Here is a 23,691-nt window from a genome sequence, read left to right on the forward strand (position 1 = left end):
ATATAGCAAATTATTGGACCTACTCTTCAATCATTTTTGTTGCTGTTGTTGTTACTGCTGCAGGCACTACTTTATAGTGTCATGATTGAAAACAAATGACAATACTTTAGCAAAACTTATTTATTAAAAATTTCAACAAAGAATATTAACTGCCATTAATTGCTACCCTAGCATTTAATGAGTATCTACTATGTGCCAGATGCAGAGCTAGGTATTTTTTACCCTCCTCGTATCCAGTTCTCACAACAGCACTAACAAATGAGCATTAAAACCCACAGCTTGCACATGAGGAAACTGAAGTTCACTGAGGATACTGGGGTGCCTCAGTCACATCACAAGGAATGGTGGAGCTGAGACTCTGCTCTTTACTATGCCAGCCCGTCTCCCTATAAAGAACTTCTTTTTGTACTCATGGTTCTCTAGTCAATGATTTTCTTTACTAAAAAATGAATGATGGGTGAGTATGCATATTTTAATGTAATTAAAACTTTGATACACAAAAGCACAAGCAAACAGAACAGTAAAGACAAAAGAAAGTAGTGCAAATGATACCCAGATTATGGCCATATAAACCAGTGAACCAGAAGCACTTCAGACAAACCAGCAATACCCTGAGTATCCCAGTCATACAGCCGTGAATTTGACTGCTTGTTGGCTTTTCTTTCCAGGCTGTGCTTCCTCAGAGGCAGAAAGATACAATTCAGTGAATGAAATTGCTCATAAAATCAAATTCTGGTAACTGCCCCTACCCCCAGTAGAGTTGGGGATTGAGGTATACACGAGAGAAAAGAAATAATTTAAAATTTTGGTTTTATGGACCCTGAATTACTCAAACATTATTATTATTATTTTAGATCCCAATCTTAATCCCAATAGTATTTCTTAAACACTTAATAGACTTTACTTTTTTTTTTTTTTTTTTTTTTTTTTGCGGTACGCGGGCCTCTCACTGTTGTGGCCTCTCCCGTTGCGGAGCACAGGCTCCGGACGCGCAGGCTCAGCGGCCATGGCTCACAGGCCCAGCTGCTCCGCGGCATGTGGGATCTTCCCAGACCGGGGCACGAACCCGCGTCCCCTGCATCAGCAGGCGGACTCTCAACCTCTGCGCCACCAGGGAAGCCCTAGACTTTACTTTTTAGGGCAGTTTCATTTCTACAAAAAAAATAAATAAATAAAAATGAGGGGAAGTACAGAGAGTTCCCATATACTCTCTGCCACACACGTGCACAGCCTCCTGCACTATCAAGATCTTGCACCAGAGTGGTATGTGATGTTCTCCTATTTTAATAAATTATATCTCCGTCTCCATGGAATTTATTGAGTATGGATTCATCATGTACTAGTTCCCAAAAAACTGGTTAAATCATACCGAAATTCTCATATACTCAACATACAAGGTGAATCCAAATAGCTCATTCCCAGCCTTTTCAGAAAAATCGAAATCGTAGCTGACACTAGCTGAAGGTGTTTTATTTGTGATTTTCTGAGCACTTGACTTGTATGAAGTTATTTAATCCTCCTAACAAATAGTGAAAAATGGGTGAGTATACATGTTTTAGCAAACTATAAAATGTCTTCATCTTCTCCATGGAATTTGTGGCACCCAGCACATGCAGTTTCCATGTGTCAGAGGTTGATCAACAAATGTATCCATGAAAAGCAGGAAAAGGTTGAACACTTCTCAATATATATTCATTGAAAAATACACTAGTCATATCATGGGGGAATCATATTGCTCAGTCCATATACTATCATACATACTTGTGTTTCCTTGCAAATGAGCCAAAGTGGGAAAGGGATGGGACAAAATCATTGTAAACAGACGGGACAAACTAAATTGAAAATATTGTTCATCGTACCAAAGGACACACTACTATAAAGACTCTGACTCTGTCTTCATAATATAAATTAGAAATGAAAAGTAATCAAATTAACCTCTGGGACTTGTTTCTAAAAACAATTTTTATGGCATTACAATGTTTTAACAGATTCCGCTTAATCAAATGGACCTTCTAAAACTGGCTTTTCACAGAATTATCATTAAAGTCCATGATTACAACCTTGGGATTAGTCAAATCTTGAAACACCTTCTGAGTCAGTCTTTCAAAATATAAAATAACTTTCAGGGGCTTCCCTGGTGGTGCAGTGGTTGAGAGTCCGCCTTCCAATGCAGGGGACACGGGTTCGTGCCCCGGTCCGGGAAGATCCTACATGCCGCGGAGTGGCTGGGCCCATGAGCCATGGCCACTGAGCCTGCGTATCCGGAACCTGTGCTTCGCAACGGGAGAGGCCACGGCAGTGATAGGCCCGTGTACTGCAAAAAGAAAAAAAAAAAATTAAAATAAATAAATAAATAACCTTCAGTATTGGTGCAAGATTAAGAATGGTCTGTTGTATGAATCACAACCTTTTCAAGCATAGGAATTAAAAAAAATTTTTTCCAAAATTCCATAGTCCCTGCATACTGTAAATGTATTTTTTGTATCCACTTATTGAGCAAATACATAGGGACAAGACCCCTAGAACTTTTCTTTGTGTGTGTTTTCCTTTGCTGTGCAGAAGCTTTTAGGTTTCATTAGGTCCCATTTGTTTATTTTTGGTTTTATTTCCACTTCTCTAGGAGGTGGGTCAAAAAGGATCTGTGATTTATGTCAGAGAGTGTTCTGCCTATGTTTTCCTCTAAGAGCTTTATAGTGTCTGGCCTTACATTTAGGTCTTTAATCCATTTTTAGTTTATTTTTGTATACAGTGTTAGGGATTGTTCTAATTTCATTCTTTTACATGTAGCTGTCCAGTTTTCCCAGCACTACTTATTGAAGAGGCTGTCTTTTCTCCACTGTATATTCTTGCCTCCTTTATCAAAGATAAGGTGACCATATGTGCGTGGGTTTATCTCTGGGCTTTCTATCCTGTACAATTGATCTATATTTCTATTTTTGTGCCAGCACCATACTGTCTTGATTACTGTAGCTGTGTAGTACAGTCTGAAGTCAGGGAGCCCGATTCCTCCAGCTCCGTTTTTCTTTTTCAAGATTGCTTTGGCTATTCGGAGTCTTTTGTATTTCCATACAAATTGTGAAACTTTTTGTTCTAGTTCTGTGAAAAATGCCATTGGTAGTTCGATAGGGATGGCATTCAATCTGTAGATCGCTTTGGGTAGTATAGTCATTTTCACAATGCTGATTCTTCCATTCCAAGAACATGGTATATCTCTCCATCTGTTTGTGTCGTCTTTAATTTCTTTCATCAGTGTCTTATAGTTTTCTGCATACAGGTCTTTTGTCTCCTTAGGTAGAGGAGACAAAAGATCTAGGTATTTGTTCCTAGGTATTTTATTCTTTTTGTTGCAGTAGTAAATGGGAGTGTTTCCTTAATTTCTCTTTCAGATTTTTCATCATTAGTGTATAGGAATGCCAGAGATTTCTGTACATTAATTTTGTACCCTGCTACTTTACCAAATTCATTGATTAGCTCTAATAGTTTTCTGGTAGCATCTTTAGGATTCTCTATGTATAGTATCATGTCATCTGCAAACAGTGACAGTTTTACTTCTTCTTTTTTTATTTGGATTACTTTTATTTCTTTTTCTTCTCTGATTACTGTGGCTAAAACTTCCAAAACTATTTTAAATAATAGTGGTGAGAGTGGGCAACCTTGTCTTGTTCCTGATCTTAGAGGAAATGGTTTCAGTTTTTCACCATTGAGAATGATGTTGGCTGTGGGTTTGTCATACATGGCCTTTATTATGTTGAAGTAGGTTCCCTCTGTGCCTACTTTCTGGAGAGTTTTTATCATAAATGGGTGTTGAATTTTGTCAAAGACTCCTAGAACTTTAAATGAATTTTTATATTTTATTAAATATAACGCTGTGTGTGTGTGTTAGGGAAATGGTTGGGGACATATTTGCATATGTGCAAGGCGGAGAAGGAAAAGCAGACTGATGTCATCTTGTCAAGGCTCACTTCACATATGTCCATTGTGATGTCACAGCAGCTTCACAACTTCAGAGGGTCCATAGGTCACGCTTTTGTAAGTATTGGTTCATTATGTTTTAGTTCCCTAAAGCCTGGTGAAAGCATATAGAAACTCTCATACACTCAACATGTAAGATGAATCCAAATAGCCGATTCCTACCCATTTCAGAAAAATCAAAATCAGAGCTGACACTTGTTGCGTGTGTTTTAGCATCTGTTCTCCTCTAAGCACTTGACTTGTTAATTCATTTGATCTTCACAACAACACTGTGAGGAGGTACTCTTATTACCCTCCAGAGTGCAGATGAGGAAACAAAAATCCAGAGAGATTAAAGTACCTGTCCAGGATCACAGAGCTAAAGAGGGCAACCTAGATAGTCTGTCTCCAAAGCCTTCACTTCGTATACCTCAATGGGGCTCTACTGTCATCTGGAATGGCATAATCCTTGATTGGATGGGAGTGTCCCACACAGTGTAAGACATTCTGCATTCTTTCCCTCCTCCCATTCTGTGTCAGTAACAGCCCCCAGGTATTGTGACAATCAAAAGTGGTTCCCAATCCCCAGCTCTTCCAAACATCCACTTGGGAGAGGAATCCTCTATGTTAAAAATACTATAAGCCTTTTCTCCAGGCAATACCACATTTCACTGAAGGTCTATACACACACAGACACACAGAGACACTGTAGTATACATACACATATTCACGTAATCACACAGCCAGGATTTTCCCTTCAGAGAAAAAAAAAAATGTTAACCGAGTTAAACACTTTCTTCCTCATATTACTGTCTCAATGAACATTGCCTTCCCTCCATCTCTTACATCTAGAGGACACAGGCAGGTTGAAGAAAAGACAAGGAAAAGAGAATAGAAAATGCAAAAATTAAAGGTGACGAAAAGAAGTAGGGGAAAACAGAAATCAAACAGGAGACAGAAGAAATTGTTATGTCTAGTACTTATTGAGATAGGAGTTAGCTGCTCATAAGTCACTGAATAAAATAAAGGCAGTCATAAAACCAAAACCATATATGACTTGACTTCCCTTAAAATGTCTTTATGCATTTTAGAACCACTGAATTTCAGAATGGAGATGGCCCAGCAAATAACGATAGTGCAAACCCTCACCAAATGGAAGAATGCCCCCTACAACTTCTGTGACAGATGGCCACGCAGCCTCTGCCACATGTCATTTCCAAGAGTAGGCAGATCATTATCTACTTTTAGAAGGAATACATGTCTCTTTTGTGTAGTACTAATTGTTAGAAAGTTGTTCTCATTTAAAACAGAAATCTGCTACGCCTCGGCCTCATTTCTACCCTCTGGAACCATATGGAATGGTTAAATCCTTCTTCCACATGACATCTCTCCAAAATTATGAAGCAGTTATTATGTTGTCCTGAGTCTCCTCTAACCCAAAATAAACATACGCAAAACATAGAATATGCCCTCCAAATATCAGTACACCTGGTAGGATGACCAATGTCCTCAAAAGCCCTGTTTCGTTTCCTTCTCCATAGTAATCTTTTCCTTGGAGAGCTCAAAATCAGCACATCTGGTGTGTATTTGTTTGGGAGTGCTCTGTGAACTCTGTACATACATATGTGTATAAATATGAATATGTACACACAAGCATAAACCGCACATGGAGTTTGTGTGTTTGCATATAAATATGTAGACACATATGTGTGCACACATGTAAAATATACACATTGCTCATCTTTCCTTTTCTCTCAAGTGTTTCTTTTTGCATGGCTCCCATCCAGTCCAAGTCCATGAGGAGAGTTCATCTTATTTCCCGGCTTATTTCATCCCTATGGAAATAAGGTGGGGACTTTGGGGTTATATTTACTTTCCTTAGTTCAATCATGAGTGGATGCCTGCATGCTCCTGTCTCCTACGTGCCCAGGCTTGAATAGTTAGTTAACCCTCAGTTTCTAAGAGTAAGGAAACCACTTAGAATTGTACATCAGAGGAGCTGAGTAGCTCTGAAGATATTTGATCATGTAAACAAAATTCATATCCTGTGATAACTGTAAGCATGACATCAATCTAAACCCATTTGTCTTTTCCTCTCTTAATTTCATTTCCAATTAAGTATTTCTTCCACCGTTTCTGGTTAGTTCATCACTTGTCCATTTTCTACCTTATCTTCAGAAAGCAGGAAAGAAAATCCTTCTTTGATATCCAGGAAAATGTCCAAAGGGCCCTGAGTTCAAATCGCTTTCATATCTCACATTGTGATTTGAGTTTCACGGTTCAGTACTTTAGCAGACCTCAAATGCAAGGGTTGTTTCCAGGTTATGATAACGTAATTGGATCCAAAGTCATTGTCATCCTTTCATCCCACAGAAGGTTATTTTGATCTTGCTCCTGGGGGCAGTAATTGAGTTGGAGGTGGTGGTGGAGGGGGGAGATATGAAGCAGCATTTAGCCCTTCTTCAAGGCTTTCATTTCATCCTACTTCTTCACAGCACATGAAAATGCCCTCAAGGGCCCTCCATTGTGCCTACCATCTGCCCCTCCCACGACTCTTCTTTCTCTACCCCTTCTCTCCTCGCCTTTCTCTTCTCTTTGTTAAAATGGAGGTCATAGAGAAAGCAGAATGGTTCCAGGGTGGGACAGATAAGAAGAAGACAAAGAGGCAGGACATGTTCTGAGGGCATCACTGGTGTGGCACCTGGAATGTGGCAGAGGTGGCCTCAGCGGAGCACGTAGGGCTCCTGGGGGCTCAGGGCTCAAAGCTCTCTGACAGTCCTTGCTCCTGTTCTGAGTTGGCAGCTCTTCCTTCTCTTCATAGCAACTGATTCCAACCTTTAGCACGTGCCTCGACCGCCTACCCACCCACTCCCAACTCTTCACTTTCTGCCTCGTGCTTATGTAAAATAATCAGAAGCCATCGAGCACAAACTCCCTGAACTTTCTTTCCTTCCATCTCCACTCATCCTTACCTGCCCTGGAACAGGTACAATTTCAAAATGAAACATGCCCCTAGTTGTTTCTAAAATGAATTAAATAATCCACCTGTGTTCTTAAACTTATTTCCTGTCTCCTCTGGGAGGTCACTTTAATCTGATAAGGCTTTATCCACTCTTTATCTTCAATCTTACCTCCCCTATGCCTGAGTCTTCTAAAGCATTCAGGTCTAATCCATCTGCAAGTAAAAGGCAGTCTCATCAAGCTACTGAATTATCCCTTTTATTTCCCTGTTTGTAAGAAACTTATACAATAAAAGCATTTATTTATAAGAGAGATATAATTTATTTATAAAAATATTCATTTACTTATAAGAAAATTTTATTACAAAATTATGTTTTTATGAGAGATATTATAGTGTAGTATATGCATTTTTCTCAATGAAGTGATGTCACCCTCAAGGGGGCAAAAATGGATTCTTAGGGGGCAAAAACATTCTAAAATATTACAATGGTTTCTGGTCCTCCAAAGCTTAACTCTACTTGACAAACTATTATTTCTCAGTATTTAAATTCTCTCACTTTAGGGAGAGTTTTAATTTAATTTTTCTCTCAGGGAGTGAGATCTGATAATGAGAAAGAGATTGAGAAACACTGATGTATAGGATCCAGCCGGCCTGGGTTTATATCCTGAACCCACCACTGCTTGGCTGGCTGTGTGACCTTTGACAGGCTACTTAACTTCACTGTGCCCCAGTTTTCTTACCTGTAGAATGGAGATCTTAGCACCTAATTCACGAAGTTGATTTTAAGTAAAGATTACTTGAGTTAATATAGGTAATGCTATGAGCGTTAGCCCACTCTTTCAACTAATTGAATCATATATACAATAAATGAGCTACGAAATCTGGAGCCTGCCTACCTCTTCATCTCTTCCCACTCTCCTTCTCACTCATTCTACTCCAGCTACACTCACATTCTTACCCATCTCCAAAATGCCAGGCTTGTTTCCAATGTCACATCTTGATTTTTCTGTTCTTACCATCTGGAATCTCTTCCCCCAGATTTTCTCATGGCTTACTCCCTTACTCTATTCAAGTTTCTTCTCAGATGTTACCTCTTTAAAGAGGCTTCCCTGATTTATATTCCCACTTTTCTTTCTCTATTTCCTTTCATTCTCTTTCTAGCACACATGACTACCTAAAGTTACACATTTTTGTCTCTTTATTTCGTTATGTATGAACTACAAGACGATGGAACTTCTCTGGTTTAGTCACTGTTGTATTCTTGGTGCCCAGAACATTGGGAAAAGTAGTATTGATTGAGTACTAGGCTCTAAGGATATAGTGGTGAATAAAAGAAATGCAGGGCTTCCCTGGTGGCGCAGTGGTTGAGAGTCCGCCTGCCGATGCAGGGGACATGGGTTCGTGCCACGGTCTGGGAAGATCCCACGTGCCGCGGAGCAGCTGGGTCCGTGAGCCATGGCTGTTGAGCCTGCGCGTCCGGAGCCCGTGCTCCGCAACGGGAGAGGCCACAACCTGCGTACTGCAAAAAAAAAAAAAAAAAAAAAAAAAGAAATGCAGTCTTTGCTTTCCTGGAACCTAAAATCTAGTGACAGTCAGACTTTAAACAAGAAAACATGCAATTAATGTATAAGTGGTAATCAAAATTACAAAAGTCTGCTCTCCCAGACAGCCTGAAGCAACACAACACAAATCATAAATTCCACATTGCCCTGCTGAGACCCACTGACAGGACTGCAGGTCCTTCTTAGGACCAGAGAGCCAGGGACCTGATTTCTTAGAAAATTGCAGGCTATACTAATGGCTACTCCCATCCTTCTCCAACCTGGAATGGTAAGAGACTGAAACACTAAACTTGTCTTCTTGTCAGGACTTATTTTTCTTCCTTCTTAGGTTAGTTGCTTGTTTCACTCACTTTTCCCATTTTTATATTAATATTTTGCCTCTGCCACTGAACCAATGAACCTCAAAGTGTGGGTCTTGGTCCACCTATATCAGAATCATCTGATATTCTAGTTAAAAATCTAGATTCCCAGATCCTGTATCCAACCTCAGAATTACTGAGGGAAGAACATGAGAATCTATATTTTAACAGTCCCTCCCCTTAAGATTTTTGATGCACAAAAAGTTGAAAACAACTACATTAAACTGTGAGCTTCAGCTTCTTTGTTTTCCCAGAGGCTAGTACATGGTTGGTACTCAAATATTTGCTCAATATATACATGTTTATGTATTCCACATATATTTCAAACACAGCATGTTTAAATCTGAATTTCTCTTTTCTTCCAAACTGTCATTGTTCTTCCTACCTTTTCTTTCTGAATTAGTAAAGCCTTAATCAGAGTCACCCTGAGCTATTTTACCTTTTTTTCCAAATTTATAATTAACCAATACCAATGGCTCTGTTAATTTAGTATTTGAGTTAAAAGTCTCGGGCTCATTGACAACCTGTCCCTTAAGGCAGTTTTTTCCTTCTGATAACTAGCTCAGTTCTTTTCCCAAGGTGGATGCTCAGTTAATGTTTTATTTTATTTTTAATTTTTAAATAATTTTAAAATATTTATTTATTTACTTACTTATTTATTTGGCTGTGTCGGTTCTTAGTTGTGGCACGTGGGATCTTCATTGCAGTGCGTTGGTTTCTCTCTAGTTGCAGTGCGTTGAGTATGAAGGCTCTCTAGTTGTGGTGCATGGGCTCTAGAGTGTGCAGGCTCAGTAGTTGTGGCACACGGGCTTAGTTGCCCTGCGGCATGTGGGATCTTAGTTCCCCAACCAGAGATCGAACCAACATCCCCTGCATTGGGAAGGCGGATGCTTAACCACTGGACCATCAGGGAAGTCCCCGTTTTATTTTAAATTTATTAAATTTTTCTTAATCAAAATAAAATATTAAAACAATTAAATTGTCCAGGGACCTAAAAAGCACAGATGCTGGCTTGGCTCCACTCTTCACAAAACAGAAATAGACACACAAATGTAGAGAACAAATGTATGGACACCGAGGGGGGAGAAGTGGGGTGGGGTGAAATTGGGAGATTGGGATTCACATATACACACTACTGATATTATGTATAAGATAGATAACTAATGAGAACATACTGCATAGCTCAGGGAAATCTACTCGGTGCTCTGTGGTGACCTAAATGGGAAGGAAATCCAAAGAAGAGGGGATGTATCTACACATATAGCTGATTCACTTGCCTGCACAGTAGAAATGAAGACAATGTTGTAAAGCAACTATACTCCGGTAAAAATTAATTTTTAAAAAATCAATGAAACCTGAGGTCTAAGCACAGTGTATTATCTTTCAACGGTAGAGGTCTTGCTTTCTTCAAACTCAGGCTTAATGGATTATGATTTACCACCACTAATATGGGAAAAATTTTCAAGGACAAATGTTGGAGGGAAGATCACAGCAGTCCTCATTCTCTGGCCATTAGATAGTGAGGCTGTTTCTTAACCAGCTTCTAAATTTTATAGAAAAGGATACATACACCAAAAGCTTAAATGACTGCCAGAAATTGTATTCATCCATCTTCACTTCGAAGAACCAGTTAAACTGGAGTAAAATTATCATTTTTATATTTATGGTACCTATGGACTTTATAAAAACTCCAGCCTTTAAATTATGATTTTCAACTTTCTCTCTTTTTTTGTGAATTTTGTTCACAGGACAGTGTTATCTTCTGCATACAATTTCTCTTTTTCTCAAAAACAAACAAAAAAAGAATTTTGAAGGAAAAAATGATCATATTAAAATACAAAAGCAAAATGATATTTCGTATTTACTTGATTTTCTCATTCAAATTTCCTAAATGAATAATATCCTCATCCCATATTGTCTTTAATTGGAATCTCCAAATTTAAAATCCACATTCAAATTCAGTGATGCATCTGTAGATTCTCATTATTCTCTAAAGAATATATGTTTAAATATATTTTCCTTTTATATCTTTTATAATTAAGGGTAAGCAACTGAGTACATATTATAAAAGAAAATAGGTATTAGTTACTCAGAATATACTCTACATAGTCAAAAAAAAAAAACAGTCAAATATTCTGAGAGAGTTACTTTAGACACAAAGCCAGGGAACTGGAACCAGTACTTCTAATATTCTGCATTCTGGCTGGGGAAATTGGAGAATAGAAATTTTAAAAAATGTTTATTGAACTCCTACTGATTATCAATGAGCGTGATTCAGAGATAGTCACCTTGGAAGCAGAACAAAGGAACACAGATTTCACTCTAACTATATACAAAGCTGTCCTGCTAAACAGTTCATGATTTAATCTAGGAGAATCCAGTGTCAGGCACTCAGTAAATTCTCAATAAATGGTAGCTATTAACATAATAATCCTGACATCAACCATGTAGAGTTTAAGGACAGGTCCTCCTACTAATATACCTCTTTTACAGAAGAAGAAACTAAAAATATATTTTAAATTTTTTACTACACAAGTGTGAAAATGAAGTCAAAATGAATTAGAAAAACCCCTCCAAAAGCCTCCTAAGGACCACTTCATAGCCCTAGTTTTTTAGAATGATACCCACTCCAACTAAGTATGTGCAGATTCTTGAGGAATTTGACCAGGTAAGTCTACCATTTGGGATGACAGCCAGAAGTACCTTAAACAGCCAACCCACCTATATATTTAGTTTTCTGCTAGTAATAGGGAAACTAAACCAAAAAGCAGCATCATGTATCTGTACGAAAGGTCAACTGTTGAATAATGTGTGTATTGACTGCTATTAAAGGTAAAATTTCTTAATTTCTTTGTTTTCTATTCTTTTTTATCCATATTTTTTCATTGCTCTGAACATCATGGAAACCCAGCTAAGAGGAAAAAAAAGAGGAGAAATACATAGCTGGTGGGGACCACCAGTAGAGATTGTTACTGATTTTCTGAAGATCCATAGCATTGAGTCTGTAGAGCTGCTTATGACCAACTTTTGTCATCCTTACAGATTCTCATAGACTAACCAGGAAAAAGATGTGGAAAAGGCTGGGAAGAGGCCTTTAGAGGTGCTTTTTCACCATGCGTTTGTCACCATTAGATTGTTGTCAAGATCGAATGAGATACTCGATGGAAAGAGCTTAGCAAACAGTTTGGGGCATATGGGGTACACACACACACACACACACACATGCCTGAGTTTGCAATCATGCTGGTTCTCAGAAATGTGTGCTTCCCATAGTACTATACTCTCTCTTCACTTCTATGTTCTTGCTAATTTATCTGCCTTTCACCATCCAACTAATACTTCCCTTCTCTGACCACAGTATGAGCAGAGATAAATATGTTCTTGTTCATCCCTCAAGTCTAAGGATAGCTTCTCCAAAAATCATTCCCAAAGAATCCAGGATACGGTTCTCTCATATTACTTACTGTGTATTGTATATGTGCCTACCTGTCTGTGTCCACCAATAGACTGTGAGATCTCAAAGACAAGAACTACGTCCTTTTTACTCAATATCTTTCAACACCCAGCACAGGGCCTGAGCAATGGGACAGACTCAGCAAATATCGGAAGGATGGACAAATGGAGGGCAGGGGTGCATGGAGGAAACAGCTGAGTCACCAGTGCTGCCATCCATGTGGATATTCCAAACTGGAGTGAGCAGGCACGGAATAAAAAGGAGAATCAGAGATTTAAGAAACATGTTACCATCGCTGCACTTATCTGGGTTCCCTCCCATGGGGTAAAGTACAAACTTAAAGTTAAAATGTTGTGGAAGGCAATGCATAAGTATAAACTATTCAGAATCTTCCCTTCTTCCCTTCCCAAGTCTTTGGGAGCCTAAGTTTATCTCAAAGCGGGGATGCTATACCCTTCCTAACACTGGAGAAATAAGGGACATCACTGCCTGCAGATCACTCAGAGCCCCTCAGAGAACAGTGCTCCTGGGCTGTGCTTCTCAAACTTTAGGGACAATGTTTATAGCAGGTGAGGTTAAAATGCAGATTCTTGAAAAAGAATGGATACATGTGCGTGTATAACTGAATCACTTTGCTCTAACACCTGAAACTAACACAACATTGTAAATCAACTGTACTCCAATATAAAATAAAAATTAAATTTATAAAAATGCAGATTCTGATTCAGTTGTTCTGGGAATGTATACTTTTTATTAGGTTTTACTCTGTCTGGGGGAAAATTTCACAAGAGTTGTGCGCAGTGGTCCAAAACCCAAAAAATAATGGGGAGGCATTTTATTCTAGAACGGTGTTTCTCAACTTTGGCTGTACATTAGAAAGACCTGGGAAGCTTCTAAAAATACAATGCAGACCAATGGTCATCTTTGCCCCTTCCCCCCTCCATCAATTAATCAGAATTTGGGAGGATTTCTTCAGTGTGATTCTACCATCACAAAGCTGTCGGAACCAGTGTCCTACCAGTCTACCAGTGCCACTCAGAGTCTGGTCCAAGTTCTGGTTCACTCTGCAAGCTGTTGTTACATCTGGGACAAGTATCCAAACCAAGAGTAAGGGTTTAGAAACTTTTACAGCAATATGACAAATTAAGTTTATGTCCACTGAATCTAATAATAAAAATAGAGGGACTCATTTAAAACAAAAAGTTGACTTACAAACCAAGATTTTGATACCCACCGCCCCTGCCCAAGAAGACTTCTGAATAATCAAACACCCACCTTTGGTATTGAAGTTATGCTCAGCCCCTTCTGTAAGCTGTTACCTCTCCAAGTTGAAACATTAAGTTCACTGATGAATTCCTGGGGCACATCACTTGGAGACCTGGGTACAACAGGGTTAATAAGCAGGAATGGGGTAGGTGGGGTTACAAACCAGGAACACATGCCCTCCAAGTTAGACAGTTTTCTTTAATTGCCCTGAAAACACACACACTCTCACATAACACGGAAGGTGAGAGCTGAATGACGTTTTCTGGGTAATGGCTTGAAATGTTTTCCTTCTGAGAAGTGGTGTTGAGTTACAGCGTGCAGACGGAGAACTGCGAGGAGAGAAGGCGCAGCCCAGACCCCACCTTTTCTTGGGTTTGTAGGAAGGTGGACATGGGCTCATGGAGACGAGGCGAGTGATCTGTTGACCTGTCTGGTGGCTGGAATCGACCGCTCCCAGGGTGACCAAAGGGCAATGTTTAGCAGGGCTTAGCCAGGGGCCAGCCAAGCAGGCACGGATGCTCTGCTGTGAAATGCCACGCAGGCAGAGACTGACAAGCGGTAGGAGCTGAGCTCTCCCTTTGGACTGCTGCTTCCTGCTCTGTTCAGGGGAGGGGGCTGCTTTCTGGCAACTTTGCTGCTGCTGCTGCTGCTATTGCTACTACGTGAGCTCCCTCTCCCCTCAAGGTAAGCAGGCTCAGAGGGAGGGCAGGCTGCGAGGGAAGCTTTTGTACCATGAACAAGATCCGAAAGTTTTTCCGAGGAAGTGGGCGAGTCCTGGCATTTATATTTGTAGCTTCTGTCATCTGGCTGCTCTTTGACATGGCAGCTCTCCGCCTCTCATTCAGTGAGATCAACACTCGAGTCCAGAAGGAAGACATCATCCGGAGGGAGAGGATAGGGTTCAGAGTTCAGCCATACCTGGGGAAGAGCCTTGACGACAGCGTGAAAGAGATGAAGCTCCCCTCGAAGGGACACGGGAAGGGCGTATGGGGCAAAGAGAACTTTAGAAAGATGGAAAAGAGTAAGCTCAAGGTTGAGGATGATTTGGACCAAGCCCAGAAGGAAAGAAAAGTGCAGAATGCCCCCGGAAGGGGCAAGGTTGCACCTCTGTGGCGTCCTGCATATCTGCAGACCCCCCCAGTGACTTTTACCAAGCGGAAGACAGAGGGGCGAGACGTCAGACCTGAAGTTTCCTCGCACGTGACGCCAAAGCAAAAGACAGCCCAGGGGGCTGAGAAAACCCCGTTCACAGCAGCAAGGGGAACTCCACTGGACAAAATATCTGTACACACAGGACCTGTTGGTATAAACCAGGAGGGCCTGAAGAGTCTTAGTCTCAGCAGTGAAACATCAAAACAAGCAGCTGAGAGGAACCCAAATGTGACCATCCATCTTAATATTGACAGATCAAAGCAGCAATTCCAGGCAGTAGCAAATGAAAGAACCTACCCTGCCAGCCCACCAGTGCCAAAACCCAGGGAAGCCATAGCCTTAAATAAAACTGAGACTCAGAGCAAAGAACTAAATGCAAATAAACACAAAGCCAATAAGAACCTTCCCTTTTCCAAGTTCATTGCCGATTCAAGTCGCTTAAAGAAGCAATCTATTAATGAGACACAGTTGGGAGGCTTGCCAAAGGTTGATGGAGCCAAAGTGGTTGATGGGAAGAAACTCAATTTGTCTGAAAGCCATGTTGTGATTATAACCAAGGAGGAGGGGCTAAAGACAGACACCAAAGAGGTCCCCAATTCCAAAACCAAAACTATATTTCCTACGGTACTGCGCAAAAGCCAAGAGGAACACGTTGCCAGGAAGAGCAGGGAGGCATCTTTCTCTTCTCTTGCTCTCCAGAGAGCAGCAGTGTCTCAAACCAATCAAGCCTTAGCTGGTGGGCTGGGGCCAGCAAGAATCAACTTAACTGCCAAAACCCAGCCTGCACAACTCAACCAAAGTCACAGAAAAGCTCGTTCGCCTGAAGATGGTGGAATGCACCGTGTGTTAAGAATTGATGTGACACTTTCTCCAAGGAACCCCAAAGCTCCAGGTCAGTTTGGACGTCCGGTAGTTGTTCCCCATGGAAAGGAGAAGGAGGTAGAAAGAAGATGGAAAGAAGGAAATTTCAACGTCTACCTCAGTGATTTGATCCCAGTAGACAGAGCCATTGAAGACACAAGACCTTCTGGGTAAGATCCATTTTTCTTCTCTTTCCTCAGCCCCAAGTATTTTGGGTCTTACATAGAGAAGACTTATTTCTAGATAGTTCTGTGTGATTTTTGGTCACCTAGAGAATTAGAGCAACAATAATCATTAGGCACAGTTCAAATAGTCTACCATCCACACAGAGAAAAATTCCGATATCAGCATACCCATTGCACTCTCTTTATACATTTATTTCTCTGGGACTTTGGCCCTCATCCCTATTAGCTCATGTCCTGTTCCCTTTTCTGTACTGAACACCTATCAAAATGGTTAGGGGAGCTCAGTTCCTAATAAGGTGTATATGAATGGTAGAGCTTAAAATGTAATTCCGTTAAAACAGTGACAATGAAGTGAATTCTCAATTTCAGAATTTTTTATTATTAGCAAGTTTGTCAGGAGTATATTTGGGAAAGGAGCACAGAGAAGGAGCCTTCTATGCCTCTCTGGAATCATGTCTTAGCCAGCAGAATTCTGCCTAATCATGAGTAATGATCGCCATAAGTGAAGAAGTGACTTACTCCTTAGAATTTAATATCCTTTATAGATGAGAATGGTAGATAGTTCAGGAGTTCAGTGATACAGGAATAATAATTTTGGAAAAAGTCAATCAGCCAATAAGTAGCAAACACCCACAGGACATACAAGAATATAATATTTTATATTTCTAGAGTTTCACCATTTATGAAGCAACTGCACACAAATCACATGAATTTCACAAGGGCTCTGCAAAGGAGGCAGCAGATATTATGCGTTCAAATCAACAAGTAAGGGCGCTCAGAAATTACTTCTGTCTTCCAAGACAGCACAGCTCTGAAGGTGCCCAGTGAGCCTTCATAAACCAGTTTCTAAACAGTTATATTCCTTTAACCAGAAAGTAGATCACAAATATTTAATCTGATTCAAATATATTTGGTTTCTGGCTCTTTTTGGCCCACTCATAAGTGAGGGTACCTCATAGCCATATGTTCACTACCCATTAATTGATAATACAACTCCATGTATGCCTTGATATGCAATTCCTGAGCCAAACAATGTTTGCCGAGAAGGTGGAATTAGGGAATACCAAGATTCAGATTTAGCACATGTGGTCTGTAAAGAATGCCCTCGTTTGGCTTCAATAAAAAAAAAAAAAAAAAGGAAAACAACCCTTCTCTGTGATCTAGGTATTCAATGTTACTAAGAGGAAGGCAGATATAGATGTGCCTGTATTCATATTGGTGAGAGGGTCCTCTTCATTGGGATGTTAGCCATTTTCAGCTCTTAGCCATTGGCAGATGGCTATTGGCCATGCGCTAATCACCTGCTTAGGCCAAGCACTCTGCCATTCATGTTCCTCACCCTGGTGAAACTCACAACCTTGAGGAGAACACAAATATACCCAAAGTAAAGATGAAGAAACTGAGGCCCTGGGAAATTATATTGTCTGCGGTCATAGAGCTAGCAATTATAGAGAAATTATTAAAATCCATGCTCAAAATTATGTTGTGCTGTTGATCGCCCATATCTTACTAATGACTACCAAAATGATCCCAAAAATTATGCTGTACCAGCTCTGATCTGAAATCCTGTATATCATATATCACATATATTTATGATATATCACTATATTACTACACATATACACTATGTATGGCACATCCAAATATGCCAGTATAGGGCATATACTATATATGCCATATTGTGTATGGCATATTACTATACATATCCTATATAGTATATACTATATGGCCATATACTATACATGCCAACTTTGAACACAAAACACCAGAGAATGAAGTAGGAGAGTAGCTTTATTTTAACATCCCTTCTGTGGCCTGGCAGACTGCTATGGAGCTTGGAGAAAAATCAGACACTGCACAGAAGCCCAGACTGCACTTCCAAACCAGAGAAAGGACAATTGTGTGAGGGCCAAAAGCAAGTAATAATGATGTTAGCGTCCATATGATTTATTGAAGGTTCAGTAGCTCCCAGTGCTTGTTCGTTTCTGAAATTTGGTCTGTGGAAATTAAGGGTTGCTGCCCAGGGAAGTCATAGTCAGGCTTTGTCTTCTGAAGGAGGCTGTCCCGACAGTAGAAGAAAGTGAGTGACACGTGTGCTTGAGAGGATGAGTCAGACAGCATGTGGCCAGGCCCCTCCCTCTTATCACACAACCCACCTTGGCTAAATATAGGTGCTCTTGGCAAGGTGCCTACCTGATGCTCTACTCTTCCAACAGGATGGAGGTGACAGTTTTAAGCCAGCAGGGATCCCGTGTACAGAACCCCTTTTGGGCCATTCTTACAGGAAAGAGAATAAATTATTTTTCTTTTCTTTTACCCAATCACTCTGACTACAAGTATGTGCAAATTATGTATTCATACGGATAAAGTTTGGAAGAAAATACAAATGAAAAACATTTGATTCATCAGGTTGGCATGATTTAAAGTTCTCTTACTTTGATTTTATTTTTTTCAGCTTTGCTTAAAAGGTATATGAGATGCTTGTAAGAAAACACACAATAAGATTTTTTGAGATAATAAATTTTAAAAGTTAGCATGGGGGAAATTGTTATAGAATATAATAAGAATGTGTGTGTGTGTGTGTGTGTGTGTGTGTGTGTACACGTGCATGTGAGAGAGAGAGGGTAAAAGAAAGAGAGAGAAAGAAAGAAAGAAAGAAAGAAAGAAAGAAAGAAAGAAAAAAAAAAGAAAGAGAAAGAAAGAAAGAGAGAAAGAAAGAAAGAAAGAAAAATGGAGAGAGAAAGAATCTATTAGAATGCCGAAGGACTGGCCTTAAAATTAACTATGGTAGCAACCCACTGGAACCTTTAAATTTTAAGAGTTCTGGGAAATATCTCCCTTACTGCTTCTTTCATTTCCCCCAAATCCACGTTATGGATTGATTAACACAGTATAACTGACGTATCATCATAACTGGCTATTGAATATACATTGAACCAAAACAAGGATGAAAACCATAGATTTGCTAGTATGTTTGTTTAAATTTAGGTCCCCTCGGTAAAGATAATAAGTAGTTAATAGTTCTTAAGGATGATGATTTAACCGATATGCTAGGACGAGGTTGACATTGAGAAGGAGGAGAGAGAAGCAGCGTTCCCAGGACAACTTCACTTGCTCTCGTTCTAAAATCAGACTCTCTTTTCCAAAACTGCTCTTCTCTCCTTTTCTCCTGAGTCCCAAAGAACCATTTCTGAGATGTTGAGATATAGTCCTGGCCTTTTCCAAAAGCACAAAAACTCCTTTCTGCCATTAGCATTATTCTCACTGTCCTTTTCAGTGCCACCCTGATTTCTGACCCTTGCTGTGTGGCTATCTCTTGCTGCATGTGACATACTCTCTAATGTGGGCCTTCAGCATAAGGATAGTTAGTCTTATTATCTTTCTCTACTCATCACGTTTGTTACCATCCACTGATATTTTTCTTAACTGGTCCCTTCCCACGGCTTCCCCCCATCCTCACCTTTCACAGTCGTCACCATTTCTCCTAGAACATCTTAACCTGACATTGCTCAAAATCTAATTGTATCTTACTTCCATCTAGACCATGATTTGATTGTGACATCTAAATTCCAATGACCATTAATGCACTCTCCTGGTTACTGAAACACTCCTTGCTGTGTGCCCGTCACTAACCGTGGCCTTGAGAATCTGTTTCAACTTCTCAGTAAAATTCTAAGCTTAGGAAGGAAACTCTGTCTTTTACTTTATTTTGTATCCATTTAGCACTGAGCACAGTGCTGTGGACTCAAGTTTACACAATATGGTTTTAAAGATAAGATTCTCTGAAATGATTTTTGAATACTGATACTATTTTTTAAAAAATAAATGATAGATAACTATTCAAATTAGGCTTGCAAGAAGTCATTTTACAAATTAATAATGACTTCCTAATTTTTCATTTTGAATATATGGAATATGTTGGTGTCTCGTTTAAGGTAAATACATCCTATTCTAACACTATTGTCTATTCATTAATTCATGTTCATTCATTAATTCATATTTTTGTTGTTGCTTGGTTTGTCATTTTAATGTTTTGACTTTCAATGGTTGAAAATCTCCTTATCTTATTTATGAGAATGTTTTATGCCAGTAAATAAAATACAATTTCATTTTGCTTAGAATTTTTGCCTATAAAATATGCTTCAGATAAAATACTGTTTTGACGGTTATTTCAAATTTCTATATTTAACCCTTTCTTTATAAAAAGCTAATCCTTGCAGTGCTTACTATTAATTATTGAAGTTTGTTTTAGCCAGCAATAATCAATACATACTCACAGGCTTTGGTAAAACATGGTCCTATCTACTGGAAATGCAGAGCAATTCTACTTAGAGAAGTCTGTCCTGTGGCCTGCAGCTAGAGTGAAGATGTAACTCCAAAAATGAACTTATTTTAAGAGTGCACTTCCTGAATCTGCATTTAGAGAAAAATGACTCAAAGGCATGTTTGCTGCCAATATTTAGTTTTTTAGAGGACAGTAAGAATTACAGCATGCTTCTAGCACTGCTGTGTCATCACGATGTTAACCAATTGTTTATTTTAATGCTTTGCTTTTCCTACAGTACTCTGGCAAGCCCCTCAATAAAGCAACTAGAATGGGCCTATTCTCTTAGCCCAGAGCTGGGACTGTCAACCAATGATTTGATTCCTTCCTACACAGCTAAAGAGAGTTTTCTTTTGGCACATATGGAAAGCAAAAGATAGCACCATGCATTTGCCACAAACCAGTCCAATTTACTGAGGGGAAAGAAAAACCTTTATAGAACCTAAATTTCCACCTCTCCCCTACTCTCCCAATCCTAGTGAGGTCCAAAACCACAACTAATGAATTACTGAAAGTAAACTGACCACATAGCCTTCCAAACTTCATGCTTCTAGATGTGTGCATCAGGCTGAGAGAAAAGAGAAACTTTACTGTTCTATGAAGTTCAGTGTCCTTAGTTTTACATAAGATTAGTATTTTAATTGGTGAAATGAGACAGCTTTTGTGACTAATAGTGGTAGGAGAACATTATCTAAAATTGACTGGAAAAGCTCTGAGACCTCCCTGAGAAAGCGAACAAGGGCAGGGGAAAAAATAAATCCCACAAGATGGATTTAAAAGGGTTATTTCCTGTTTTCTCTTCCATGAGTGTACACAAAGCAATGTTGCTTTTGAATTGGGTGTGTGTATGTGTATATGTACCTTAGTGTGTCCGTGTGTGTTAGAGCACAGTGTGCTATTTCACTAAAAAGTTGTATCAGGAAGCTGGAAATATAAAGCAAACTTTGTTTAAAGGGTGCAGGCTAGACCATAACAAGACAAAGGTTAAATGTGGCCAAAAGATGACCATAGAGCTTTTGACATTTTTACTTATCACACTCTCCCCACAGCTAGGGGAATGATAAGGAGAGAGGTGACCAGAGGATATAAAACACACTTCTGCCACTGATTCAAAGAGAAGAAAACAGTGCCTAATTAATGTAAGACTGAGAAATGTTAAAGCAAATCTGTGACTTTGTCATCTAAATACCGCCAGAGACCTAGAAATATTTATGCGAGAGAGGAATTAGTGAATGTAGAAATTTGAACCTGTGTACACTTCTTTTTTACACACCTCATCCAGGGCCCAGTTTAACCATCATAAAATTATTTATCAAATTCTTATGGTGATACTGCCCTGAGTACTCTTGTCCCAGAAAATAACTCCCTGTTGGGCTGTCCTGGGTGACCCATTCAGAGCAGAGCCTCTCAAGAAGGGAACGTTTTTTTGCTCAAGGTTCAGAAAATGGGGGAAAAATAGCAGTCTGTTTAGAAGCTCTGTTTTGTTGTTTGCTTTCAGAATAAAGGGAGCTTTTTAGAGTCTCCTCTATGTTTAAAAAAAATCTATATTATTCGAAACTAAAATATCTTCTAAACTGGCCCCACTTCTAAAACGTTGGTGTACGGGTATGTGTGAGAAGGGTCAGTGCAGAGAAACTTGAGTACAGTATTTAAAAAGGCCTTTACGACTTGCCTTCTCGTTTGTTCCTTAAAGTTATTCTTCAAGGCAGGTACTGTCGCTGTCCCAGCTTCACCTGCAGAGAAGCTGAGACTTAGAGAGGAAGCTGAGGTTTCAGATTGCGGCAGGCAATGCAGTTGGTGGCAGTTCATTTCATTCCACGCCTGTTTGCTCACTGCCTGTCACGAGCTGGGCAGCTGGGACCTTCCATTCTCCGTGTACGTCATCGTGTTTGATCCTCACAAGCCATGCCAGATTGATAAAGTGCTACAGATGAGGAAAAGAGCACAGGGAAAGGTAACTTGCCCAGGGACTCACAGCTCATGAATGGTAGGGTTGGGATCCAACCCTCAGTCTTCTGATTTTTCTTCACTCGGCAATGATTCAACTACACCAGGTTGGCTCTCTCCCCACCCCACCTGCTCTGCCCTTATAGTGACCAACCACACCTCTACCTCTCCTGGGTTTGCCAAGCCTCTCTGAATAAAGGGGATCTGTCCCTTGCTGAGCCTCACCAAAAAGGTGCTTATTTATGTTGCAGGCAGTGATTGTGTGTGTGTGTGTAGATTTTATATGCGTGTGGAGTTTTTTATTCTAAACAATCCTCACAACAGCACTATGAAAGACATACTATCTCTCATGTGATTTACAGATGAGAAAAGTGAGGCTCTAGAAGATTCACTGATAGGTCTGCTGTCCCAGCAAGAAAATTTTCTGACTTCTAATTCTAGTGCTCTTTCCATAGGATACAGCTCCTCTTTCTTTTGTTTCCTTATAATCATATGACTTTAGCAGAAATTAAAACATCTCTCTTCCTTATACTCGGGGCGGGTAGCTGCAGGGAGGGGGATAGGGTCAGAGGTATACGAGGGGAATTAGTTTTGCACGTCAGGTACCTTGTCAGGGAGAAAATTTACAAGAAATCATTTTCTATACAGCACTAAGCAAAGGTGACTCTATAAAACTGCCCAACAACCACAGCTCAGCAGTGGACAAATATCTCTGAGTGCCTGCCTACCCTGCAATCTAACATCTGAGCATGGGTCCTGCCTTCAAGGCAAACACATGAAAACATTCTTCGGAAGCAGAGTAAACTACTGGGACAAGGAAGAGAAAGGCTGAGCCTGGCCTGAGGGAGCGCAGAAGTGTTTCATCTGAAACCTGAAGGGGGAGGGAGTTAGAGACATGGGGAAGGGGGTAAAAAGAATAATCCATTGAGAAACTGAGGGAAATCTGACATAGGGTTGGGGAGAGCAGGGAGGGTAGAAATGAGACCATAGAAGTAAGCAGAGTCCAGATCACGCAGGACCTTGTTAAGGTGCTTCTAAGGACCAGAGAGAAAATGTCCAAAGATTTAAAGCCCAAAACAACACTTTAATTTACCTTTGCTCTGGCTCTCATGACCCAGAGGGAAGCACTTATGAGGCTAAAATTACATAGAGCCTCACCGAAAGTCAATACTAGATGAAGCTTCAGGAGAACTCTAATACTCTCCCCTGCGTTACAGAGAAGTCTGAGGAAGGAAGTGACTTGTCCAAGGTCACAGACCCCAGGAGAGACAGAACTACCTGAAAGGTGCCCTAACCTCCACCCAGAACTATCTCTGCCACATCACACCACCTCCTGCTCTTTTTCTTTTTTTAAATTTCATTTATTATTTTTATTTGTTCATTTTTGGCTGCATTGGGTCTTCATTGCTGCTCGCGGGCTTTCTCTAGTTGCGGTGAGCGGGGGCTGCTCTTCATTGCGGTGCACGGGCTTATTGCTGTGGCTTCTCTAGTTGCGGAGCACGGGCTCTAGGCGCGTGGGCTCAGGAGTTGTGGCTCACGGGCTCTAGAGCACAGGCTCAGTAGTTGTGGCACACTGGCTTCGTTGCTCCACGGCATGTGGGGTCTTCCCGGACCAGGGCTTGAACCCGTGTCCCCTGCATTGGCAGGCGGATTCTTAACCACTGTGCC

At 40.2% G+C, this 23,691-nt stretch overlaps 1 protein-coding gene across 1 annotated transcript in view; it reads left to right on the plus strand.

The window, feature by feature from the left end:
• Positions 1-14,286: 14,286 nt before the first annotated feature.
• GALNT5 (polypeptide N-acetylgalactosaminyltransferase 5) overlaps positions 14,287-23,691 on the plus strand; it is a 36,295-nt gene continuing 26,890 nt past the window's right edge. The window contains exon 1 of the mRNA XM_065880875.1: positions 14,287-15,737. Within this exon, the coding sequence (XP_065736947.1) occupies positions 14,287-15,737 (1,451 nt within the window). The remainder of the gene's footprint in view (positions 15,738-23,691) is intronic.

Source organism: Phocoena phocoena, chromosome 7 (genome assembly GCF_963924675.1).
Source record: "Phocoena phocoena chromosome 7, mPhoPho1.1, whole genome shotgun sequence".
In the NCBI taxonomy this organism is placed as follows: Eukaryota; Metazoa; Chordata; class Mammalia; order Artiodactyla; family Phocoenidae; genus Phocoena; species Phocoena phocoena.